Here is a 20,439-nt window from a genome sequence, read left to right as displayed (position 1 = left end):
AGCTAGGAAGAGGGCCCTCCCCATAACCTGGCCATATTGGTACGCTGATCTTGGACTGTAGCTTCCAGAACTGTGAGAAATAAATGTCTCTTATTTAAGATGGCCAGTCTGTGGTATAGCAGCCCAACCTGACTAAGCCCTTTTGAATATCTTCCCACCTCCTGATTTGCATTATCTTGTTTGTTACCATGAGTTAAATATTTGTATTTTGTTCTGTAATTATAATTGCTACTGTTTACTGAGCCCTTACTGTAGTGCCAGGCCCTATTCTGAGTACTTTGACTGCATTCATTAAATCCTCATGACAGTGTCACATGGGAGGTACCATTGACATTCTCATGTTTCACGTGAGGAAACTGAGGCAGAGAGCAGCTGAGAGTCCTGGGAGTTCTCTTAGCTGTAAAGCAGCTGGCAGATCTGACCCCAGGTAGTCTTGGTTCTGGATGACTCTGCCATCCTGCCTCAACACAGGAAACCAGAGTTTGCAATTCATTAGTCATGGTTTTATGTTTACATAGACTTCATGCTCCCTGCCAGGACTTTTATGGGGACTCCTTCAGATCTCAAAGTTTTGTGTGGTCCAGGTTCTGGTGGGCTTCACTGAGGGTGTGTCTTGCTTTGGCAGGGCTGATAGGCATGGGCCTGTCTTTGTTGCCTTTGTGGGCCATATCAGCTTTGCAGGGTCTTGCAGGGTCAGCGCCTTCCTTGGACACAGCTGGCAGTGCTCCTCTGGCTCTGACCCTGCGCCATGCTTCACTTTGACCAGGTGCCATGCTCCTCCCACTGAGACCCTCCAAGTTGCCTGGGGCGTGGGCAGCCCTTCAGCTGCAGCTCTTCCACCTGTCAGTATCTTTTTGTTTTGTGTGTTAATTGGCCAATTTTCTAAAGAGGAGCTAATTGATGCCATATTCCCTGAAGACCGATGTGTGATATGCCTGAGTGACAGGTTTCTATGCCTCAGAACTTCTAATAGTCCCTGGTGCCTCTGGCTTTGAATGTTGTGGAGAAATCTGAAGCAGGTTTGATTCCACCTTTGGGAATGCCCACTGTGTGCATGTCCACAGGCACACAGAACTGGACATGATTCAGGTTTCACCTGGTGCTTTTTCAGCTTTGGTGATGTGGAAGGTGATTGTCAAGTCCTCCATCAGTTGTGTTCCATGCATGGGCTGTCCTGCTCTGAGGGGTTTTGAGATGACTCCTACCAGGACATCAGCACTGGTACTTGTGAGAGGCTGTGTCTATCTGCTGCTGCTGTTAAATGCTCAGGGCCCGTCAAATAGCTGGCAGGGAAGGAGCAGCTTAACGAGGTGCAGGTAGATGGGGTTCAGAGCTCTCAGAGTTCTGCAGGAAGCAGACAGGGAGACTACACGGAGTGCTTTGAGCAGCAGGGAGACAGGTGCTGTAGAGGTGATGTCCTGCTCCGAACATGCTGCTCAGGCAGGTGGTTTAACTTCTGAGCTGTCTGGAAACGGGTGATGATGGTGGTTATCAGCCCGTACTTGGTGAAGTGTGTTAAGTAGTGCCTGGACAGAGTAAGCAGGTGGTAAATCTCAGCTAATAATATTGATGATGGTATCACTAATGAATTTTAAGTTTTTTTCTACTAAGTCAGAATACAGCTGCAGAATTATGCTCAGCACAGCCCTGTGGCAGCATTGCCTTTAATGAGAGCTGGCACAGGGTAGAAAGCCTGTTTGTCGTCGCTGGTGTGGCATGGCCAGAGAGATGGGGTACTGGAGAGACCCCCCTGCTCTTGCTCACTCACACCTCATCTGGGTTCGGTCTTCCACATCTGCGGAGGTTTTTCTGGGATTGTGGGGCAGCTTCTTCAGGAGGTATCTTTTGGGGGGGGAGGGGTATATGCTGCTGTGAGGGGTAGCTTCCTAAACCAGTAGCTGAAGAAAGGGAGAGGAAGGGAGAGAGAAACATTGATGTAAGAGAGAGCCATTGATTGATTGTCTCCCATACACTCCCAGATCAGGGATCAGACCTGCAACCTAGGTATGTGCCCTGACCGGGAATTGAACCTGTAATCCGCAAGCTTTTGATTACGGGACGATGCTCCAACTAACTGAGCCACACATTCCAGATTCTTAAAGAAGACTTAAGATCTTAAGATAAGTATTGTGATATTTGCCCTTTGACCTTCAGAGGTAAGGTCAATGTGAGAGAAAAGCTTTAAGGTGTCTTGAACGTATTTTTCTTACTAACAACTAACTCTATCTATACATAAGTATAGAAAATCTTACTAATTGCTAAACCTCATTCCAGACATGTTGCAACCACAAAGGAAGAGGGGAAGGACAGTAAGCATAAAATAGCTTATTTTTAGATTTAGGAAAACAGTTATGCATGGCACAATAAATAGGAGAAAGAGCTCATTTACTCACAAAAAGGGAAGTCTGACAAAAGATTATTGCTAGAGAGAACAAGGGGAAAATATCCAATAAAAATTAGACACATTTGGACTAGATTGTAACTCTGTAGTACCCGGCCAATGGGGGAACAGAGGAGGGCACCTTGCGTTAGGGTTTTAAAACCAACATCTTCCTTACTTCAGTGTGCCTACCCCAGGTTGTGCACCTGTTTCTGCAGAAATCGTGAATAAAAGCCTCGCTTTGCTGCTAAGTCCTGTGTCCGGGTGTTCTATTGTGATCGTTTTTCACAAGTGTTAGTTAGTAAAGATGAAATGGTAACACTTTGTTTTGGTTATGATTATAAAAGCAATAATGCACTTATTGAAGAGATCTGGAAAATAGAGAAAAGTAACTACTTATAATTTTCCTGCTAGCATTTGAGCATATTTTGTTGTTATTTTTAATGCTGCTTTAAATTTGTTGCAAAGGTATCTTTTTTTGTTTGTTTAAATCTAATTTTAGATAAGTGGTTTCTCCTGTCATTGAAATGCTTTTATAAACAATTTTTAAATACTATATGGATGGACATTATTTCATAAACAATTAGAAAATTATATTTACAACTTTTTATTCTTCATAAAGGGACTACAGTGAGCTTTCACACATGTTTCTGTAGTCGGGTCACCTAAGTGTGGCTTTCCAGCTCTGTGGCTAAACACTCATCTTGGAGAGCTATATACTCTGGGTTTGAGTCCTGGCCATGTGATCCTGGACCAGTTACCATCGGTCTAATGAATACTTAGTTTGTAAATTGGAGACAATAGTATTTGCTTCAAAGACAGTTTGCGTGGCTCTAATGAAAATGCTGGTAACGTGAATAGTATTGTATAACATCTCAGAATATTAATGTTATCAGACTTATTACATCTTGCTTTCTCACCTTCCCATCTAAGCTAAGGATCTCGGGGAAGATGACAGAAAATAGAATTATTTTCATTCCAAAATTGATTCAGCTACTTGAGGTAGTAAGCAAGGCTTGGGGACCCTGATTTTCAGATGTAGCCATGTAGTTCCCTCTGAACACCCCAGAGGGGGCCTGCAGTGGTTTGTAATTGTGCTGTTAATCGCATGCAAGGCTGGGTGGCACGTGGCCTCAGCCAGCACACAGGGTTCAGCCAAGTGTCTTCTTGGTGCTTTCCTTGTGCCCCAGCAGCTTGCCTGGCTGTAATCCTCTCCATTGCATTGTGGGTTCCTTGGGATACCAGTGTCAGGAGACTTAGGCCCTTTGGTAATTTGTGCCTTGTGGTAGGTTGAGGACATACTAATCAAGTGGGATGCTTCTGCTATGTTTGCTCTGATGGGTGCTTGTGGCATGGGGTAGTCCTTGGGGTTATAATGCAAAATGGCATAGTAATGATTCTGAGCAGTTGTTAACTACCCTGCAACATTTGCTCACTCCGTTTGTGAAGTGCTAGAGTGGGCTTTCTCCTGGTCTGTGGGAACCTTTCAGGTGCCTCCCCCCCTACCCCCCAAGTTCTCTCTGTAGAAATGTGTCAGCACATTTTCTCTAGCGCTGGGTTCAGAGGAAATGCACTCAATTAAATACTCTGCCATGGCTTAATCGTATGCTTCAGGTACCTGAGCTCTTGCTTTCTGTTCTGAGGGGAAGAGATTGTTGTTCTCTGGTCTCCAAGTGGACCCAACACCTTTACCTGGTATTTGTAGTGTGCCTGAGTTTGCTCTGCCAGGGAGGGTGTCATTTCCTCTGTTCCTCTCACTTTAGGTTCTGAAAAGCTCTTGGACATCTCCCTGCACCAGGAGTCAATGGGATTCCAGGGAAGGTCTTGAAGGGAAGAGGAGAGTAAGCTCACTTCTGCTGGGGGCTGAATTACATGGGTCTCAGTTACTACATTGATGATTCCAAAGCTGCAGAGCCCTTCTGTCCTGTTTTGTGAATGCTAGTAGGTCTTAGCCTTTTCAGCCTTGTGGTTAGCCTTGTACTGCCACACACCAGCAGTGCTCTCCCAGCGCAGCTCCTGCCTGCTTCTCCTTGGAGATGCACCCTCCTCCTGTCTGTTGCTGAGCCCTCAGGTCCTCTCTCTGCATCAGCTTCTTCCAGGGGCCTCATTCTTCCATTAACATTTTAAAACCATACACCCTTGCAGCTTTTTTTAAAGCCCCTCTGAAGAAAGACAGACGCACAAGTATGTGTCTGCGAGGAGGGGTGAGAGCTGAAGACCAGACTGAGAACGGGCTCATGGGAGCCCTGGCTCGGCAGCCATCACACTAGAACATACAAGGACGCTCTGGGAACACAGGTCTCTACCTTGCGGTTTCAGTAATTTCCTTCCACTTTTGAGCTTAGATTTTTAAAAAATCTTTGAAAGCCTGATGCGAGGTTTTCCAAGTAATTGGAGCAGATATTGTCTTGTAACATGATTAAAAAGAAATAAAAATGATTTATAATTAGCTCATTAACTGTATTAGTAAACAAACAGGTACTTTAAAGAGGGTGGCCTACCCCTGACAATAGAAGTGATTTAGCCATTCATTCCCTCATTTGCTTAGCAGCCCATTCTTTCTAGTTAGTGAAGAGGGTGCTAACTCAGACCCTAACTATGTGGTGAAGTGGACTCTGAATCCGCCCTCTCACTGTAGAAGCATCGAATTGTGCTTTAAAATCTATAAAACTTCAGTAAGTAATTCCAAATATTTTAACTAAGGCATGGGTTTGCAAAAAAGACAACTTTGTGGAGCTGAGGGGAGGGAGCTCTAATTTCTGAGAAATCATTGGTTTTTTAAAACTTGAAGTTTTTATGTTGGAGGGAGGGGAAAGAGTAACAGTTGAAGACAGTTTCTAGTATTTTCTGTTGCATTTTACATCATAATGGAAAAGCCTGGATTTTCTCCAAGCATTTGGAATTGACCAGGTTCATGGAGGATATTAAACGTAAACTACCTCACCTGGTTAACAAGATGACACATGATTAACAGTGGGAACAGGTACTGTGGGGACCAGTGTGTAGAATTCTAAGAGTTCTAAGAGTTCAGTGAGTTGGAAAGATTGGACATGTTAACACTTCAGAGCACAGCCCTATTTGGTGGGTTGAGGTGCTAAAACTTCTTATAAGCACACCAGAGGAGGGTGTATTCATTCATCTGGCTTCTCTCTTTCCTTAACAAAATGATGAATGAAATCTGAACTCTTGACCATAGCTTTGCTCAGAAGCAGCCATGGGATTTACAGTCTAGATGAGCCGGCAAACATGCCTGTACTTCCCCCTTGCTGAATAGACCAGACCAGCATTCCTGACTGATTGAAGTGTTTCCTTTGCCCCTTTTGTTTCCACAGTTTTATTATGAACACATGTTGTTGTCCTCCTTGGTCAAGTACAAAGAGGTCACCTTTAAACTGGCTACAGATTATAGAGGTGGGAGCGGGAGGTTGGGGTGGGGAGCCAGCTCTGCCTGGGGCTGGATACCAAGTCTCCCTGGTGGAAGAGTCACAGTAACAGGGAGGGATAGGCCTGCCTCCTCTCCCTGCACCCTTTCAGAGCCAGCCAGACCTTTTCAGATTTAGACACTGTTGGGAACCATGAACCCTGTCAGCTGAGCTCCTAAAATCAAAAACCATCTCCTCAAATGGCCATCTGTTTTCATCAGTAGCTTCATTAGCTATGAAATTAGGTAGTTTGGTTCTCTAACAGAGTAATCCATCTTGTGCTCTTTAAAACAGCTCTCAGGAGGATTTTATAAATATTTACTGCAGCCATGTACCAAATACTGTATGTCCTAGGATAGATACTAAAACATTGCCGATCTTATATTTGCTACTAAAAGCAGAAGTTAAATTTAGGAAATATGCTAAAAATTGAGAAGTTGGTCATTACCTTTTGAATGGGTCTGTACTCTTATAAGAGAGACTTTGTAGATGAGAATGTTTGGTTTAAAAGTACCCTAGAAAACAATGCTTCAGAAGTCTGTTCTCCAGAAGTTTTGTGATTAAAACAAATTCACTGAAAATGAAAACCAGAAAAGGAATCATTCAAACCTTTTTCCATTATGATGTGTCAATCTGAGATACTTCCAGTATGAATCTCAAAGTCGCACCTGATCTGTAACGGCAAGTAGTCATCACCAGAGTCTCAGAATTCCTCTTCTCAGAGGCAAGCCATCAGAGGTGAGCCGCATTCACACATCCCGATGCTTGCAGTGCTCCTTTGTACACCTGACAGCAATCCTTCTTTCCCCCATGCATGTCCACATTGATAACAAAACCTAAGATGAGGCTAAAGCCACCACTACAAAGCATTTGGACACTCTGCTCCCCTTCCATTGTCTCTTGCAGCCCCACAGCAGTCTGGACATGCAGTTTATGGAGTTTGTTCATTACCCCATAGCTGGAGAGTGGCAGGGCAGGCCTCATGCCGCAGTGGGTTCTTGCTGTTACTCTTGCTGCCTCCCCAAGATGCCTTGTGGTCAACATCTAGTTCCCATATTTTGTTGGATATTAAGTGCCATTGCTTGCAAAAAGTTGACCTATTTGAAATTGTTTTCAGTGGGTCAGAAATATAAGCTCCATAGAGACAACTTCCTATAGATCAGCTGACCTAAAAAGATGCACGTTTGTGAAATGTACCATGAAGAAAGAAAAGCATTTAATTTTAAACTGATCTGATGCTTAGCCATTAATTGTTTTGATGCTCTCAACTGAAATCATACATGACATGTTACATTAAGAAAAAGGAGAATTTTAGTGATGATGGAAGAATAGTCTGTGCTTTGCTCAATTCCATAATTACATCAGTTACTTTGGAAAGTGCCCAAATTTAGCACCATTGTTACTAACATCTAGTTAAGCTATTAAACCATAGTTTCATAATTGTAGCAGTATTGTGTTTATATCAAGAACTATAATGCTTAATTTTGACTCACATTGCTCTTATTTGTCCACATTTAACCCTAAGATTTTAAAATGTTTATTTTAGAGAAAGTTTGGAGAGAGGGCCTCTAGACCTACTATAAAGTGTTTTATCACTTGACTTGGTCTCCTCTGGTGGGTGTGTGCAGGTGGTGAGGGCTGCTCAAGTCAGGCCTGGCATTCTCTAGGGGGGGCCACTTCTTATTTCCTTGGCTTCTGTGCCTCCAAGGATGAAAGGAAGGAGTGAGGATCTGGGAGAGGAGATGGAGACCATTTGTCCAGTTTGGAAAACCTCAAGAAATGTGTTCTCGTGGGGCTGTCCACGTCAGCCTTCTTTTGAGTTTAGCATTGCTCAGCTGTCTTGGGTTGAGTTAAGGAAGAAACAGCCAGAACTGCGCAATTCCAGATGGTAGCCACTGGCCACATATGACTATTTAGATCAGGAAATTAAAAATCGAGGTCCTCAGTTACCACATTCCAAGTGCTCCATGCAGGAAGTCTTCTCCGCAGTGTCCTGCTAGATTCGCATGGGTTGTGTCTCTCCTTTCCCTGTGGCAGCACTGCTAGCCTGTTGGGTTGCTGCTCATGCTATTGCCAGGGCCTGGCCTCCATAACCCACACTCGGGTGGACTGGTCACACTCTGTCAGTGCGCTGCTTTTTATGAGCTGGAATGGGAAGGGGCATTAGGGCTTAGAAGCCTGACTGACTTGATATTCTTTTTCTTCTAAAAGTAAGGAATCTGTATTCGTTGTTAAAATCAGAAAATGCACATAGCAAAAAGACTATCAAAGTCACAGGTAATCTTGTGAGTAGAAAGATAGCTGACTTGTTTTGTATTGTATTTAACACTTTGTTATTTTAAAATGTTAAATATAAGTAATGATGTAATGAAAATTTTCATGGGTGAACTTTTGTGTATGCCTTTATTGTCTTTCTTCTAGAAAGTACAATCTTTTTTTCCTTTTCCTTTTTAAATTTGTGTGTATGATGAGTACATTCTTGTAAAAACAACTCAAGCAGTACAAAGGTATCTGGAGCAGAAAGTGGGTGTTCTTCTGCCCAGCTCACCCCGGTCTCCTGTTGGTATGTGGTCTTTTAGACCTTTGGTGTGTTCAGGTGCATATGCAGCTAACATTCTTCTCTAAGTGGGGCCATGCCTTTCCTTTGTCTTTACACAGAGAATCTGTTGTGAGATTGTTCCATATCAGCGCACACATCATTCTCCTTCTTAAGGAGTAGACAGCGTCTCCTCATGTGGGAATGTCCTTATAACCAATAGTCCTGCAGTGAGCATGCCTTACAGATTCTCATGTATGTTTCAGTGTTTTGGAGCACTGGTTTCCAGAAGTGGAATTGTGTGGGCTCAGAGACGAATGAATTGCCAGCTTCTTGTAGAGTGTGCCGGGTCCAGATCCCCATGCACTTTGTGAGAGGACTGTTCTTTCTGCATAGTCAGATCCTTTTTATTTTTGCCGTGTGGAGTTGTCATTTGCTTTTGAATTTGTTTACACTCAGCATGTTTTCTGATGTGATTTCTTTATAATTATTTGAGTCTATCAGTTTTTGCATTGTGATTGCTGTTTTTGAATTGGAGTCTGGAAAGTCCTCCTTCAAGTTGGTGGTAGCTAAAGGGTCCTTGTGGTATCTTTCTTCTTCTGTTTGATTATTTTCAGGTAAAATTTTAAACTCTGTGTCTGTAACATTTTCAAATGTAGAACAAAGTGGCAATCTAACTTTGTTGTTTTTAGTCTACTCTGTGAGGATTAGTTTTGGCTACAAAGAACAAAAGTAATGGAATAATGGTGATGTAATTCCATTGGGATTTGACCTGCCTTCTGGCTGCACACCTGGCTGCTGTTTGCAGAGCCACATGGGGATTGTGGTTCTGGAACCCAGCCACAGCCCGGCACTCCATGACTGAGGAAGGGGAGAGCAAAAGGACTATGGGAACTACCCGCTAAAGAAAGCTTCTGAGAAAGTCTCCTGGTAGCTTCTTCCTGGAGCTGCTGGAGAGGGTGGTCCGTGTGTCCTGTTAGCACACTAGGTGGGCAGTCAGCAGCCTCTGCCACTGAAGTAGGGTTGGAACAATGTCCCAGGGCCTCCTGATAGATGAACTTAGGTTCTTGCTGGTTTTTGAGATACCATCTCTGTGATTTCATTTGAGAGATTTTTCTGTGATGGTCACAGCCGAGAAAGCTTCTTAGAAGATTTGAAGACTGAATTCTAGTGGACTGATATTGAGCTGTAAGAGATAACAATGCCTAAATTATCTGTTGGTAAGGTGACTTAGTGTAGTTTTTATGTAGCTCACTTGTTATCTGTGAAATTCCTTTGATATTTTGATATGTGAGAAGAGTATACTTATTTTTGTTTTTGAGGAGAAATGATCAAAACTTTTTATGGACATAATTCGGTGAAACTAGAGAATCGAGTGTATGGGTATATTCAGTATTGCAAGTAATAGATTAATAAAATGACCTGTGTTGTATCTGATGCTGGCGGCTAGACACGTGACTGGTAGCACCCAATTGTGAAGTATATTTTTCTTACCCAAATATGCAGTTTCTTAAAGTGATGAAAACTACTCGTAATGTTAGTATTGAGTGAAGTAATCCAAACTGTTTTATTTACACCGTTTATATTTCTAAAAGGACAGTTGGCCATTTAAATGGGTTCTCCTAACAAATCAAGTTAACCACTATAGGGGTAAAATATTATTTCTTGGGATGTTAATTTTTGATGTCATTTTGTAGGGAACGTAGGTTTTAAATGACAAGGTCATAACAAAATACTTACCAAACTTGATTCATTCCACACATTTATTGAATGAGCAAACACTGTTCTGGTGCTGGAGATCAGTCAGTGAGCAGGTGAACCCTTTTTCTTCTAGAGGTTGGTAGGTTGCCTTCCCTGGGTGGAGACAGACTCCAATATATTACCACTTGGCCCTGAAGAATGCAGGGGGGTGGGGGCAGAGGGAGTGTGGGGCACTGCCTCCCCTGTCCTGTGGCGTCTGTTGATTGCTCTGATCCACAGTTCTGTGGCTGAACAGCAATCCTCCCTCATTGCCTGATCCCCCTATCTCTCACCCTTGGTGCTTCCTTTCTCCTTTGAGGGTTCCACCTAGAGCCCCAACAGGAGGAGGCAGCCTTGGTCGCATTTCGAGTCTACCCAGAGGTCATGATGGCTGTTAGACCTTCCTTTGTCTTTCTGTGCTGAAGGTGTCATCACAGCCCAGAGCCATGCAGTCCTCTCTGGTGTTTCTGGGAATCACACAGTGCCTTTAAGGTCCTGGCTTGCCTCAAGGAAGGACCAGTGGGGCTTGGCCAGTCAGAGCCTTCTAGTCCAGCCAGTTCCCCAGCAGTATCTCTTGTATTCCAAGAAGGCAAAGTCAAAATACTCTTATATGTAATGTTTGTTAGAGTAGTTGCTGGCTTTGAGATCCACATTAATGCGTACTTCAGATACGTATATTACAGTGTTTAGTACTGGCCGAACATGCTACGGAAATCAGAGGGCCTGTGTGTCCCACTTGGCACCTTCCTGCTCTGGGAATGTGGGCACGCTGAAGCCCCATCATTGATTTCTCCTAAAAGATGGTGAGGTGGGGGTGCTAGACGACCCCTCTTATGTCAAGAACCAGTCAGCAGCCATGTGAGAAAACTGACACTGGAACACAGATTGGGTAGCGTCTGTGCAGACTGGCAGCACAGGTTCCCATCACGCCTCTCCTCTCCTGGTACATCTAGGGTCCTGGGAAGCTGAGGAGGGCCTGTCTTATGTCGTTATTTCAGATGTGCACAACTTAAGAGAACGTTGACAGGATGTTCTACTCTGCAAGTGCAGACCTGCAGTGACATTTGGCAAATTGTAATACCCCATTTACAAGATGATTTAATGTATTACATTTGTGGGACGTGGAGAGAATTTTAGCACATTGGCTTTGGTATCCTTCTTCCATCACTTTGGGTCAGTTGTTTAATTATTCTAGGCCCATATCTTAATTTTTGTCTCTAAAGTTCTTTCCCTTTTTTAAAAGATTTTATTTATTTATTTTTAGAGAGAGAGAGGAAGGGAGAGAGAAAAAGAGGGAGAGAGAAAAAGAGGGAGAGTAAAATCAGTGTGTGGTTGCCTCTCATGTGGCCCCAACTGGGGACCGGGCCTGCAGCCCAGGCATGTGCCCTGACTGGGAATCGAACTGGAGACCCTTTGGTTCACTGGCTGGCACTCATTCCACTGAGTCATACCAGCCAGGGCTTAATTTTTGTCTCTGACTTTCTTTACTTCTGTTGTTATCCAAAGAGAACTAAAAGGTGCAGGAGAGCATGTGCCCTTAGTGCTTCAGGTGCACTAATTTCTTACCCAGGGGGATAGCTGGGCCCGTAGGACAAACTGTTGTCACAAAGAGCCCAGTGCTCCTTCCAGACTGCTCTCTACAGCCAGGTCCTGCTAACAGGGGAGGAGTCACCTGTGTGCAGTAACCTGTTAACCAGACACATCTAGTCCTACTAACAACATTGCCAAATGGTTGGGAATTTTAGGTAACATCTTGGACTTTAACATGTCTGCTGAGCTCTTGTAAGAAATATGGTTAAATGCTTAGTGTGTAGTTGGTGCTCAGTAACTGTTGAAACAATAGAAGGTTTACCCTCAATATCTTAGAGTTTGATATTTTGGAAAACTGATGGCATTTTAGTGTTGCATACTTTTTACCTTTCTTGATTTATTAAAAAATTGGATCCTGCTGGCTAAATCGGCAGTGTGCTTGGGTAAGGTGTTTTGTTTTTGTTTTTGTTTTTTAAGTCAAATGTGGTGAACAAAATTAGGTTCCAGTGATGGCCTAACTGAGATTGCAGATATACTGTGAACAAGAGTGTTGAGGGTTTAGTTCCTGCTGGAGTCCACTCTGTTCTTTCAGGGGCCTCGAGTAGCCTTTAGACCTGCTGAGAGTGTCAGAAATGGTCACTCCAAATGAATTTGGGGGGTGGGGGAGGTAGTACTTCAGGTGAGAAAATTGAAGTTGGACTTAAACAAGAGCCCCGGGTAAGATAATACATAAGATGATATGATGCTTCTTACCTTTGTAACTTGACATTAAAGAAGTATTGTTAAGTATTGCCTGCTGTTATATAGACCATTTTACTAGCTGTTGTGCTAACATTATTATTATATAATTATTGAGCTAATTTTGTTTTGTCTTTTATTTGCTTTTCTAAACAAACTTGGAAGCAGGTGAATTTGATTTGTGATAATTTCTCAGATTGGCTCATTCTCCTCCCTTTTAATCTCTAAAAGAAATGGAGGATACCATCTTCCCCTCTCCAGAAGGACTCTGTGGACCAGGTCATTGGCCCTGAAACTTAACTCCACAAGTTGTTGCCACCCCTACAGGACTGGCTTTTTGCTCATGGGGCTGACAGTGGCAGAAGTGACTTTTGAGGGAGAGGTGAGGTGTAAGGTGGCCTTTGGAGCTCATTCCTCTCTGCTAAAGACCTTTGTTAGGAAAGGAAGGGAGAGCCATACCTGCCTATAAGCATTTGGTTGTTGGCATCCTTGTGTCTGAGAGAACACTTGAGTGTTGAGTTAAATGGGGCTTTTGTGCCTTCAGGGACAATGTTTCTGTGTAACAAGGTTGGGAGGCACTGGACACTGATCTAGCACATTGTCAGTGGGTGGGAGGGCAGAGCCTGACTGCTGAGACTTAACCCTCAGGCTTGCTGAGCACACATGTCTTCCTTGTCTTGCATGTCCCTGTCCCTCTCCAGTCCATCTTTGCTTAGCATGGGCACCAAAGGTGCTCACAGCTCAGAGCACCTCAGAGCTGGGGTGATGTGCCTGGGGTGACCGTGCTTTACTGTGACAGATCAACTGGAATTGTTTTCCATCTTTCATGGGTGGAATTCTCTTGTTTCTTAATGTAAAGTCACCGAAATGATTCTTTTGATTAAGTCTTAAGATGCCAATCAAAAGTTTTGGTATGTGTTATTAACAAAATTCACTTGTGTTAATCTGTGGTGCTAAACAACTGTGTAATTAATTGGTCCGTCACAGAGTGTTCATTATGTACTTTCAGAAAAGAGAAACTGGATTGTAAGTGGCCAGAAATAATATTGTAGTGTCATGCTGATCTAATGAAAGAGTAAAAAGTGTGGTTAAGTTTAATTGTAACTCTAGTATATTTTCTCTTTTGTTCACTAGACTTCACGAGGAAATAATTGACTTTTATAACTTCATGTCCCCTTGTCCTGAAGAAGCAGCCATGAGAAGAGAGGTGGTGAAACGGATTGAAACTGTGGTTAAAGATCTTTGGCCAACGGCTGATGTGAGTATAGTCTTTGTACTTCTTTGTACATATAAGTAAACATAAGCATCTGACATTGTAACATGTCTGTCCTGTCTGTGCAGACCTGTGTCCAAGGCAGAGTTCTCCAGGTGAGGTCCTGGGCCAGGTGGCAGCATGTCACCTAGAAGCATGTTAGAAATGCACCTGCTGAGTCAGACACCTTGGGGTCAGGCAGGGGTCTGTGTTTAACATGCCCTCCTAACCGTTTAAGTATGAGGACCATTGGCCTAACAGAACGTGTTTTGGAATGGTGTGATTATTTTTCTCTTAAATTTACCTTAAGGTTAGAAATTTTACCCCTTCTCCCACCACTCATCATAGCCTAAGTTAATTTTTATGAAAATTGAAAGTATTTCCTCACACACCATTTTGACAGTAAATGAACTAGTGTTCATTGAGGTGAGGGCCACTGGTGTTTCTAGTGCTTGGTGCAGGCAGCATGAACGTGTCCTTTGGCCAAGTTATGATGGCCCCACCCAGTCTCCTGTCCTAATTGGCCAGCCTCCCCTACAGGTGACCAATGACTGACTGGTCACCTACCAGTGATGGAGATGAGCTGGGCTGCTGAAGGGCACCTGTATTCCTAGTGAGCCAGGCAGCAACTCGATTCCTTTCCTTTTTTCAAGTAACTTACCACATCCTTGGCTTTAAAATTCAGTGCCCTGGGATACCCCTCCACCTCTGTGTCCGAGCTATGGGTTTAGGTTTGAAAATTGTTGGAAGGTTTGAACGAAGTTCCAAAAAGTCCTTGGCTTTGGCAGGTGTGGGTGAGGCCAATCATTGTTGTATCTCTTAATTTTGAATTTTTAAAATTCCTTTTTGGGACAGGTCTTTAATTTAAAGATTAGGTAGGTTTTGTTGGGTTGTTTTTGTGTCCTCCCCGATGTGTGCAGGGCAGTTTTAATTTTAACCAGGAGTAGGAGTGAGGCCTTTCTTGCAGTGAGAAGTGATGGAAGTATGACTGAATTATCACCTATTTTAAGACAATCATTCTTTCTTTCAGGTACAAATATTTGGCAGCTTTAGTACTGGTCTCTATCTTCCAACAAGGTGAGTGCTGGTTGTGTTAATGTTTATGGGGGTGGGAGATGGTGGTGTTTCTGTCTGTATTCAGGGCTCAGAGTAGTTTCCTTGTATTTAAATCTAAAGCTAGACGTGTGAGCTAAAGAAAAGACTATGGGGCACAGAGCGGGGGAATAAAATTTGATTTACTATTATGATGATTGATTGCTTTGTATTTTTCCTCTTGAACTTAATTTGATGGGGTACAAAAGTGCTGGACTCTAGAAACATAAAAATGAGTAAGAGGCCTGGGGGGGAAATACAATAGAAAACATTCTGCTGGTAGTTTTGGATATGTTTTAAAATTTTGATTTTATGTTTTAATGAAGATTCAAGCAAAATTCTAATTAAACAGTATTTTGTTAGGATTTTTATTTGATAGAGAAATGTCAAACAAGTTTGCGTTCTAAAGTCATTCTTCAGTGTTTCCCCATCAAGGACTTTTAATATCCAAATCAATTTTATGTATATTGTTTAATTAAAAGTCTTATTTTTTGTTTACCTGTTGTTAGCATTCAGAGACTAAAGAGGCTATAATGTCAGGGTTTGGAGTTGGCATTGGCAGGGCTGGTGGAGAACTGAGCAGATTCGAGGAATCCAGGAGTCTGGGTCAGCAAGAGTGATCCAGTGTAGACAGCACAGAAGTAAGGACACAGAAACCTCAGAGGTGTAGGCACTTGATTTCAGTTGTGATGTTGGGAGAATGTTACTCTTTTGCTTTCAGTCTTTATGTTACAAATACTTCATAAACTACATTTCCTCTCCCTGAGAGGGATATGCATAATAAGATTATGTATGTATGGCCCTTGAAGGAGGTGGGAGTGTGCTCACTGCAGCACTAGCCCACCCCAGATGCCTGTGTTACTGCGTAGCAAGGTGAGCGGTTCACAGCCACTTTTCTTTTGTCCAGTGACATCGACTTAGTGGTCTTTGGAAAATGGGAGCGTCCTCCTCTCCAGCTATTGGAGCAGGCCCTGAGGAAGCACAATGTGGCTGAGCCAGGCTCCATCAAAGTCTTGGACAAAGCTACAGTAAGTGTGGGCTTGTCCCAATGCCTGTGTGATTAACTAAGCTTGTCTACAGCAGGTGTCGGTTATGTGTCTGAAGACTTCTCTATTTCTGGTATAAACGTGCCTCCACCATTGTTTTCCTATAGGTGGGATCACCATGTTCGATGACAGTGTTGTGAGAGCATCCAGCTGTTTTCAGCACTAGAGTACTTTAGTGTTGACCTCTGTTAGGATGTGTAAGGAAAGGATGTTAGTGCCCTTTCTGGAGTATGTAACTGTATTATTAAACCGTGGCTTTTATTACATAGACAAAGGTTACTATTTGCCAAGTTATGCTTCTGAAACTTATCTGTTTCTTGCATTTTCTAAAAATATAGATTTATGATAAACCTCTTATCTTGGGGAGAAGCTGGGAGTGTACACACTTACCAAGGTTCCTCTAAGTCCAAGATTAGAAACAGTGCAGGAACTGTAAGTTACTTGTCTGCTTGGCAATAGTTATTAGCTCACCTGTACTACAGGCTAACATTTCCTGTTAAATTGTGTTTCAGCCTAGATGAAGTCAGGCTACATTCTGTTAGTCGTAGGAAGGCTGTCAGGCATTCGGGTGGACGCTTTATCTTGCTTGTGTTGTAGAGCCACTTGCTCGTCTCCTTCCAGCACACTGCGTTCGTTGCCGGCCTTTTTAGAACCTCCTACAGGCGATCCTCCAAGCCAGTCTTGTTGGCAGAAACTATTGTCTTTCACATTTTACAGCAGAGGAAACTGAGGCATGAGAAATTAGTCCAGAGTGGGTTCCTGAGGCACAAGGAATTAGCCCAGGGTGGGTCCAACAGCCACGCCTTTTCCTCGGTCACCAGAGGCCCACTCTCAACTTGGGTGTCCTTGACATTCAGCCCCAGGTGAACATCTTATTTTAGATCAGGCTGAGCATGGAAAAGTGTTTCTGTACTGACTTCTAGATGTTGTAAACCGTTAACTAGACCCAGTTGTTTCGGTGAAGGGAGCCTCCTTTTTATTCCTTAGAGGCTGAATAAATAAAACATTACTTTTTCTTCTGGAAAAACACAATTTCTTTTCGTAGCGGGGATGATCTGAATGGTTGCTTGGGCATCTTTGATGAGGCCAGTTTTGAGTGCCTTTTGATGATAATTTCTGTTGGTGAGTATTTCCGAAATGGCCTTTTATCCTCTGATTTTTAGGGGAAAAATTTTTAAGTTTATTTTAAAGATTGAAACCCAAAGTAAAATAGTTTGGAGAAACAACATCAGTACAAATTATAATTTTAAAAATGGCTTTGAAGTTTCTTTGAATGTTTTCAGAAATTTTAGCAAGCATATTTTAGGGACCAGGAGTTCCTCCCCATCACCAGGCACTCATGGTGGAACCAGGGCTTAGCTGGCTTCTTCTCATGGTAGGCAGGCGTTTAGAGCTGGGCCTTCCACCCCTCTTTCTCCTTCCCTCCAGCACCTGTTCCCCTTGGCCCTCACCCCCTTGGCAGAAGCATATGGTGTCTGATTGATGCTCGGTCACTGGCAAGGTGCTGAGTCATGCCAGCAAGGCTGGGCAGATGTGTTGGTGGGACTGCGGGTGGTAGTCTTGGGTCTCAGGGACTAATGAAGTTAAGCCTGGCAAAGTCTCTTTTCTTTTTATCTCTAAAATCTTGGGTTCATAATCCCTAAGTACACTTTGTGAATAATTTTTTAAAAGTATCTCTGTACAGCTTTGGAAACATTTTATTGCCTGATCATGGAGACTGCTGCATATTGAAGCACAATTTTTCATATTAAATTTTTGCAGGTACCAATAATAAAACTCACAGACCAGGAGACTGAAGTTAAAGTCGACATCAGCTTCAACATGGAGACTGGGGTCCGGGCAGCGGAGTTCATCAAGAATTATATGAAGGTACTGCTATCAGCAAGTTAGCACAATAAAAATCAGGGGCTTAAGATGTTATGCTGAGTGTTCTTTGTGAAATATTCTTTCTGGTTATTACAAAATGACCATCCTTGCAGCTCCGTGTGCCTGATTTGCAAGTGAGTTCAGGGCCCACTGGGCAGTGAATGCATCATGATGCACTTTAGATTTACTTACTTGGTCTCGAGCCTGAGGGTGGCAGAGCAGACTTCGTTATTGAGGGGACTGATCTTGGACTCTGCCCAGGTCCCTGGTCCAGTTAAACAGATGGTCTTTCCTCCTATTACAGTGGAAGTGGTGACATCCTTGGTAGAGGCCACCGAGCACCTGTAGTTTGGGTACTGCCTCTTCCCGCAGTTTCAGAGACCTTGCTCCTTTCGTTTCCCTTTTTTCTGCATCATGTCCTGTTGGAAGGCTCTTTTCTACTTCAGCAGACTTGAAAACAACAGAGGTTTCCGCTGTTCTCCACCCTTTCTCCAGTCTCTGCATTTCCTTGTTGCCTTCACCCTGCTCTCTCTTCGGAGGCCACTCATCCTACTGTTGCCCCCCATCTCATGAGCGGTCCCCCCTCCACTCCCTCTTGCTTTTCTCTGGGTGCCTCTGAGCGTTGAAGTTCTTGTGTTGGTTCCAGTACTTCCCCTCGCTCACTGCTGCATCCCCCCACCTTCTCCTGGCATGCAGTGAGCTGTGGGAAGTACCTGAAGAAATGTGCTCATTCATCCTTGAGTTTCTCTTCGTGCAGAGTTCCCCACCTCAAAACCTGGGGAGGGGCTCCCCAATGGGATCTTAACGAGCCCCTCACATAATTCACTCTCAGGCTCTCTGGTTTGAGGATGATTAACCTAGAGGTTTCTAGGGGACAGGAGGATGGAGGAGGCCTTCTTTTTTACCATGTAAAATTGCTCTGTGAGAAGTCTTCAGAGGTATATGAACTAACCAGTAAATATTTTCTTTTGGAATTTACAGAAATATTCATTGCTGCCTTACTTGATTTTAGTATTGAAACAGTTCCTTCTGCAGAGGGACCTGAATGAAGTTTTTACCGGTGGAATTAGCTCATACAGCCTAATTTTAATGGCCATTAGCTTTCTACAGGTGAGTATGCTTTCTCTCACGAAAGGCTTCTAGTGAGACACACGGAGGAGTAGCCTCTTGCTCGGTGTTCTGACCAGGTGCTGTGTGGGTCCCAGCAGTCCTTCTCGCCCTTCACCAGTCTCTTTTGGTTTAGGAGAGATAGATTTCTAGTTTTCATAATAAAACCCTATTTTGATTACTGCTTCTTTCCTGTTGTTCCTTTATAGCTTATTTTGTAGCTGATTTATCTGTTAGAGGAGGAAGGGCTTATCTGGTTGTCAGTTAAGTGTATGTCAGTCTACACTTTCATACCTTGAAAGACAATAAAAAAAGATTTTTCTTGGTGCTTGACTATACTGAAAAATCTATCTCAGAAAAAAGTTTGACACCGTATATGATTAAAAATATTGAAAAGAACTTTTTCATTTAGATTGACAGAGCTTCAATATTTTTTCTTAAATTATATATTGCCCTTATTTTGTTGAGTACCATGGAGAAAACCTGTCAATAGAAAACATACCCAAGTGTTAAATGCTATGGTGTACTGATAAACTACACTCGTAATATAAAATAGTCTTTAAGTTAATTGAAACATCTTATAGTTTTTTGAATTAAGGGTTCTGTTATTTACAAGACCTTGTCTTTATATTTTTGCTGCACAGCACTTTTCCTCCAGGTTTATTATTTTATATTTGGGGTTGGGCTTTGTGAGGGCTTTATGTCTAGATTTTGGTTTTTCTCATTATCAAGAATACTGCTAGCAGTCAGTACAACTCCTGGTTACACAGCTTTCAGCTATTTGGATTTCCTTGGCCTGTCTTTGCAGAGATGCTTTAAGAATAACGAAAATGGAAATCTTTGTGTTTTCTTAGTTTTGATCCTGTTGCCTTGTTTTCCACTCTCACCTCCATGATGCTGTCCTTATAGCCATTCTTCCCTATTTTTGGACATGACTTTGAACTAGACACACCCTTTTCTTTGCTTACTTCCTCATGTATTCCTGATATGAACTCATTACTATTTACTTTTATTGCTCTGGGCTAAGTGCTTCCTGTTGGATCCTCACAGGAGTCTTGCCTAGCAGGGATGGGATTGCCATTGTCATGTCCCCATCCCTTTGTGTCTTGTCCCTTCTGCCTCAAGCTGTGAGTGACTGTTGTAGCACCTGAGTTCATTTCATGGCTAATTGAGGAAAGAAGACCTGACCTCGCCATGGGCAGTTCTCAGGTATTTGGTCAATACCTGACTAGAAGACAAGGAATAAGGAAGGAAGGAAGATATGGCAAAAATAAGAATGTTACATTTGTGCTTTTAGAACATGAAAATCCCTAGAAGTCAAAGTTCTGAATCCTAAAAATGCTTCTAGAATTTCCTCATGGAGCTCTGTGTTGTAAATTGTTCTTCTGTCAGGACTTTTACTTTCCTGTGCTGCCCAGTGTAACTGTGCAGCTGGCAGTATCCTCTGTCCAGTCCAGTAAGGTAGCCATGGGCCAGTGGGCAACAGATGCCTGTTGAGCACTTGCATGCCGCTAGCAAGACTGACAAATGGAATTTTTAATTAATTTGTCTTAATTTATATAAATATAAATAGCCACATGTGCCTCGTGGCTATCCTCGTGGGCAGCACAGGTCTGCATTGTTCAGATTTGAGAGTTTCTTAAATCAGTGACTCAGGAGCACATCAGTAGTCAGTGGCGTATGTTCAGAAGTCCATTGCCCATTTAAAGAAATTGTGCTGCTGAACTGAG

General features: G+C 43.0%; 1 protein-coding gene across 2 annotated transcripts in view; it reads left to right on the top strand.

Moving 5' to 3' along the window:
• Positions 1 to 20,439, top strand: part of TENT4A (terminal nucleotidyltransferase 4A) — a 44,254-nt gene that overhangs the window by 11,494 nt on the left and 12,321 nt on the right. For both annotated transcript variants that reach the window (XM_090276240.1, XM_090276239.1), the window contains exons 2-6: positions 13,481 to 13,604; positions 14,629 to 14,675; positions 15,598 to 15,718; positions 17,498 to 17,605; positions 18,584 to 18,712. In XM_090276240.1, coding sequence (XP_090132366.1) covers positions 13,481 to 13,604; positions 14,629 to 14,675; positions 15,598 to 15,718; positions 17,498 to 17,605; positions 18,584 to 18,712 — 529 coding nt within the window. The remainder of the gene's footprint in view (positions 1 to 13,480; positions 13,605 to 14,628; positions 14,676 to 15,597; positions 15,719 to 17,497; positions 17,606 to 18,583; positions 18,713 to 20,439) is intronic.

Source organism: Furipterus horrens, unplaced genomic scaffold (genome assembly GCF_987537825.1).
Source record: "Furipterus horrens unplaced genomic scaffold, mFurHor1.1.pri manual_scaffold_5, whole genome shotgun sequence".
Classification (NCBI taxonomy): Eukaryota; Metazoa; Chordata; class Mammalia; order Chiroptera; family Furipteridae; genus Furipterus; species Furipterus horrens.
Note: the sequence above shows the minus strand (reverse complement) of the source record. Positions and strands in the feature narration are given on the sequence as shown.